Raw genomic sequence first — 6,000 nt, 5'->3', positions numbered from 1 at the left:
GCCATGATCCGGGAAGAGTTCCGACACGACGTGCTGTAGAATCGCAGGATCTCGCTCCGGGGGGACGCGGCTACCCTTAAGGCGTGACGTTACCACCTTATAGGCAGTGCCAAAGACATTGTCCTCGGCTTCCGCAATCATCTCATCAAAGCTACGGTCCTTGCTTGCCTTGATGGCGCGGGCGAGTTCCTTCTTACAACTCCTGTGCCGTTCTCTGGCCAACTCTCGTTGTGCACCAGTTCCGGCAGTCAAAATCGCATCCTCAGATGACTTGCACTGCTCCCTGAGAAGGCCGATTTCCTGCGTCCACCAGTACATTTCCGGTCTCACCAAAAACTGCGCTGGCGGTGCCCTCTGCATCACCTCATCGCAGGCTCTAGTAAGTCCAGCGGTGAGGGTCGCCGGTGATACAGCCGCTTCGGCAAACCCGGAAGCCTGGAGCGCGATCTGGAAGGCTTCGGGATGGAATTGACGCAACTTCCATCTCGGTCCAATCTGCTCGCGTTGTCGCTGCCGGTCGCGATGCTGGTGCTGTTGTTGCGGTTGCCTCTGCTGGTGTGGTGAAGCGCTGCTGACTGGTGTCGCGGATACGCTGAATCTCACGTATCTGTGGTCACTGTTGGTGAAAGTGTCGAGCACCCGCCAGTCGTTACCGGGTTCAATGGCCGGACTGGCGAAGGACACGTCGACCACACTTTCAGTAGCACTGCCGTTGCCGACGAACGTGGGCACACTGCCGCGGTTCAAGATCGCCAGGTCAAGCTGGTCGACGACCTCGGCGAGATCCTCACCACGCGGCTTCGTCCTCGCGCTGCCCCATCGCACGTGCCAGGCATTGAAGTCGCCCGCCAAGACTACGAGGGGGTGTGCTCTGGCCTCGATATCGATCTCGTCGAGCAGCCGCTGGTAGTCCTCGTCCGTCCATCCCGGTGTTGGTGGGGCGTAGCAAGAGATGAAGGTCACCCCCGCCACCTGGACCGACACCAGTCCTACCCTACTTGCCCAGACTCGCTGTATGGGCAAGGCTCCGGTCGTAATAACGGCTGCCTTCGCTGTCGAGTCCACCGCCCAGTTCCCGTTATTGGGTGGAACACGGTAGATCTCCGACGCCAGCACAATGTCGATCCTTTGCTCCCGTGCGGTCTGGAGCATGAGGTCTTGTGCTACCCTGCTGCGCGCCAAGTTGATCTGGAGGATCTTCAACCCAGCGTCACGCCCTCTAACAGTGGTGTTCGTAGCTAGCGGGAACATGACGGCTGGCTACTTCCGCTGCAAACCGGTGAACCTGTCTGATGTTGTCCGGAACACGTAAGGCACTTGGGGCCCGAGCTGCACTCCTTAGCCTTGTGCTGCTTCGATCCGCACCGGAAGCAGCACTTGGAGTAGTCAGGGCCGGTGCACTCGCGAGAGCGGTGCCCCTTGCCAAAGCAGCGGTAGCAGAGCTGCTCTCCTGCAGGGACCGATGCGAGCGCCTGCACGACGCAACTCGTGTTCCCTATGGTGACCCGGTGACCGTCGAGAAGCTGGCACTGCCCGCGCGGCAGCTTGATATGGGCTTTCTGCAGCCCGTCGTACCGCCGCCACAGCCGAACTGCCTCGCCCGGAACCGTCAGCCCCGCCTGCCGCTTAATCGCCGAAATCAAGTCGTCGACAGTCGCCAGCATGTCGATTCCTGTGATCGCTGCCGTCTGCTTGTCGACAAGGAGGTGGGCCACTCCATCCTCCTTGATGGCTTCGCTGACATCGGCCAGCACACTCTCGCAGTCCGTGTTCGGCTTCAGCCACAGCGACAGCTTCCGCTCCCCTGTGCGGCAAACCCTCGCCACGAACTGATCCACATTGGTCTTGGAACGCACTGCCTTGTATGTGTCGAGGAAGGCCTTGCCCTCGTTGGCCTCGAGGACGATCACCGCAGGCCTCTCCACTTTAGCAGCGCTCTTTCCCGCTTTCTGTGGTGCTGCTCTCTTGTCTCCCTTGGCCACGACTTTAGCAAAGGATGCTGGTTGCGCATGCACCTTGGTTGCCACAGCCGCTGCTTTCTTTGCCTTCGGTTTTGGCTTTTCTGGAGCCATGGCCTGGGACGAGACGGCCTCGACCGGGATCTCGGGGACATCAGGCGTGATGACTTCGTTCATGCCCGTCGGTTCGCCCTCTTTTTTCTTGCCGCGCCTTGCCCGGGTCCGCTTTCGTTTGGGAGTGTCGCCAGGTGGATGCTGGCTTTGCCCAACAGCACTGGAGTCGACGACATGTTGTTGTTGCTGCTGCGTAGCTACCGCCAACTCTCCCATCGAGTGGAGTCCACTTTGGAGCAGCATAAGTTCTCTTTCGCTGGCTGCCGCACGCTCACGAAGGCTAATGTTGTCTCGCTTCAGCTCCTGATTTTCACGAGACAACAACTTCAGCTTTGTCTTCAGCTCCGCGTCGCCATCCTTTGCCGTCGCCCGGCCCGTCTCCATCTCGCTAACCTTAGCGAGGAGAGTCTCGACGGTTGCCCGGAGCTCCCTCAACTCGCTGCTGAGGCTTGCGATAGTCGGCTCCTGCTGCGGGACTTCGGCCACCTGCTGGACGACGGTTGAGTTGAGCTCGTCCTCGTCGCTCTCCTCTGAAATCTCCATATCACTGGCTAGCAGGGCCATCCGCTGCACCACCACCACCGGCCGAGTGGGCGTCGCAGTCGATGGCGCGACACTGCCTCCCTTTCGCTGCCGAGTCAACGGCAGCGCAACCGATGATGTCATCACTTTGTCCCCGTCGTCCTTCGGCGATGGCGCGGTAGCGTCACAGGTGGACCGGAGCCTGACGGACCGACGCGTCGAAGGCTCCCCCGATGCCTGCTCCATTCCCCTACTGCAACCCTGAAAATCGCTGTGGGCAATGGGTTAGGTTGCGGAGAGCCAGGGTGGAGTGTCTGGGAAGGGAAGGTGGGAAGGGGAAGGGGAGTGGAGGAAGGCCAAGTACCGGTGCGAAATAGAAACTCCAACAAATAAAAGGCCAAACCAATCTTTTTCCCCTTTCCAAATCTGAGCTTATATCTCAGTTCTTCTCTGCGATCAGGTGCCGCCTGGTTGACAAATCCGCAAACCGCCAGCCGATACACTCGCCATAAAACTCAGAGTGCCGCCTGGTTGTGATAACCGGTGATCTCCACCAGCCGAGACACTTGATGAACTGAAGGCGCCGCCTGGTTGTGACGTTGAAAAGCTCAGCACCAGTGCCGCCGCCTGGTAACAGTGTTCGAAATCTCCGTGAGCCGAGACACCCGCCACGACCCGAAGCGCCGCCTGGTGGCAATGCTGGCAATCCGCTGGTACTGGTGGCGCCGCCTGGCGGCCAACTTCGGAACCAAGTTTAGCCGAGACACACTGAAATATTTCACCGGGATGATGGAACCTCGAAATTTTTCAGCCGAGACACATGAAACATTTCACTCTTAGCCGAGACACCTTGAAAAGTTTCACTGAAACATTTCAACCGGATGGTTGGTCCATGAAATATTTCAGCCGGGACACTTGAAACATTTCACCCCCAGCCGGGACACCTATCCGGGACACACTGCCGCCAACGGTCAATTAAAAATACCGGCCAATTTGGATAACCGGCCAATTTGAATTACCGACCGATTTGAATTAACGGCCACTTCAAACCAACGGCCACCGACTCCACCAACGGTCAATTTGAACGACCCGAAAATCCGGCACCAACGGTCCTTTTTTGAAAAACTGGATCAGATGACACGGAGCCCGATTCGGCTTAGGTGAAATCGCTCGGATCTTCGAGTCCGAATCCGGCTGGAAAATGGACGATCGAATCTTCACCTGCCAAAATTTTTGCACCGCGTGCTTTCACTTTATTTACACTTATTTTGCGCTGAATTCGTCTTTTTTCATACGGTTTTCTCTGACTTTCGTTTTAAAACACCATCTGTCATCTAAAAAACCACATCCGGCCAGGATCCGGACACTTTTTTAACCAAAAAACACGTAGTCCCAAATGGGGCTACGCCCCGGGCCGCTCTCCATACAAAATGTAAACAAACACTTTTCTTTCTTATTTTTCGTTGAAATCGATGATTTTAATGCGGTTTTCACTACTAATCTGTAGATTGGCACTAGTTTTAACGATTACAACAAGTTTTCGTGGGTTCTTTAAACTTTTTACGCGAAATTTTTATGAAAAACACGGAGCGACGCTCAGCACGTGTTGACACTACAGCGTTTGACAGCTCACACACAGGGATAACTGGCTTGTGGCCGCCCACAGGGATAACTGGCTTGTGGCCGCCAAGCGTTCATAGCGACGTGGCTTTTTGATCCTTCGATGTCGGCTCTTCCTATCATTGCGAAGCAAAATTCACAAAGCGTAGGATTGTTCACCCTTTCAAGGGAACGTGAGCTGGGTTTAGACCGTCGTGAGACAGGTTAGTTTTACCCTACTGGTGTGCAAGTACTATCTCAATGGAATTCCTGTGCAGTACGAGAGGAACCACAGGTACGGACCAATGGCTCAATACTAGTCCGAGCGGACTTTGGTATGACGCTACGTCCGTCGGATTATGCCTGAACGCCTCTAAGGTCGTAACCGAACCAGGCTGGTAGTATATGTATAGGAGTCGTTAGCTAGATGGCTAATAACATCACGAGACCGGATTGAGTCTTCTATAGACTCTTTCCATTTATTGGAAACCCTCAAACTGAGCCTATCGCGAGTGCGCTCGCCGAAGTACCTGAAGTGGGAAAAGGCGTTGTGCTTGCCGATCTTCCAAGAATAGTTTCGACTCCTAAGACCACCCGAAAACGACGGGTTTGCAGGCTGGGCGCTACGCATTGAAGAGAGATGTACATTTCGATCCTTTCAGGCGACCCATGCTTGGTGGTTGTGTGCGGTGTGCTCCCCCCGGGGGGCACATGCGGCATACCGTGTGTGGACTAGTTGGACCCACCCTTGCGGTGGACCGACCGGTCAGTGGTGTTTGCGGGTTAACACATGCGAGCGTTGCGGCCCAGAGGCCTTACCGCCTTTCACTGCGGGTTCGTCAAGAACTTGGAGATGGTCGCAACGCATCGGGTCCTCCCGGGGTACTTGGTGTTTGGATGCTGGCTTGGTGATTAAACACTTGATATTCCATCTTCGGATGAATTTCGGGTGTCACCTGTTGCCTAAGACCACTTGCATGTTTAGCTCGCCGTGGGGTAGCAAGCGTTGTGATCTAATGGCCTTACCGGGCAAACACTTTCGGTTCGTCAAGGACTTGGAGTGCCGGGACGGGTTGGCGGATCCATCACTCTGAGTATGCCGGGTTGATACTTGGGGTTGGTTTGGTTTTGGTGACCCAATACTAGATGTACCATCTCGGTGGTATGTCAGTATCACCTATACTCCAGACCACTTGCATGGTTAGCAAGCGTTGTGATCTAATGGCCCAACCGGGCAAACACTTTGGGTTCGCAAGGACTTAGAGTGCCGGGACGGGTTGGCGGATCCAACACTCTGGGTACCTCCGGGTACTTGGGGTTGGTTGAGGACTTGGTGAACAAACACTTGATATACACTCTCCGGATGTACTTCGGGTGTCACCTGTTGTCCGAGACCACTTGCATGGTTAGCAAGCGTTGTGGTCTAATGGCCCTACCGGGCAAACACTTTATGTTCGCGAGGACTTGGAGTGCTGGTAGTGGTTGGCGGACCCAACACTCTGGGTACCTCCGGGTACTTGGGGTTGGTTGAGAACTTGGTGAAGATACCCCTGTCACCTTGTTCGAGGCCACTTGCATGGTCGCAAGCGTTGTGATACAATGGCCCTACCGGGCAAACACTTTGGGTTCGCAAGGACTTGGAGTGCCGGGACGGGTTGGCGGATCCAACACTCTGGGTACCTCCGGGTACTTGGGGTTGGTTGAGGACTTGGTGAGCAAACACTTGATATACGTTCTTCGGATGTACTTCGGGTGTCACCTGTTGTCCGAGGCCACTTGCATGGTCAACGGTTGAGGTGGTGATGGC

General features: G+C 55.5%; 1 protein-coding gene and 1 pseudogene across 1 annotated transcript in view; one reads left to right on the top strand and one right to left on the bottom strand.

Moving 5' to 3' along the window:
* The window catches only part of LOC131269873 (large subunit ribosomal RNA), an 11,071-nt pseudogene extending 6,192 nt beyond the window's left edge, over positions 1–4,879 (top strand).
* LOC131269849 (helicase POLQ-like) overlaps positions 3,051–6,000 on the bottom strand; it is a 151,720-nt gene continuing 148,770 nt past the window's right edge. The window contains exon 4 of the mRNA XM_058272373.1: positions 3,051–3,362. Coding sequence (XP_058128356.1) covers positions 3,051–3,362 — 312 coding nt within the window. The remainder of the gene's footprint in view (positions 3,363–6,000) is intronic.

This window comes from Anopheles coustani, assembly GCF_943734705.1.
Source record: "Anopheles coustani chromosome X unlocalized genomic scaffold, idAnoCousDA_361_x.2 X_unloc_10, whole genome shotgun sequence".
NCBI classification, from domain to species: Eukaryota; Metazoa; Arthropoda; class Insecta; order Diptera; family Culicidae; genus Anopheles; species Anopheles coustani.
Note: the sequence above shows the minus strand (reverse complement) of the source record. Positions and strands in the feature narration are given on the sequence as shown.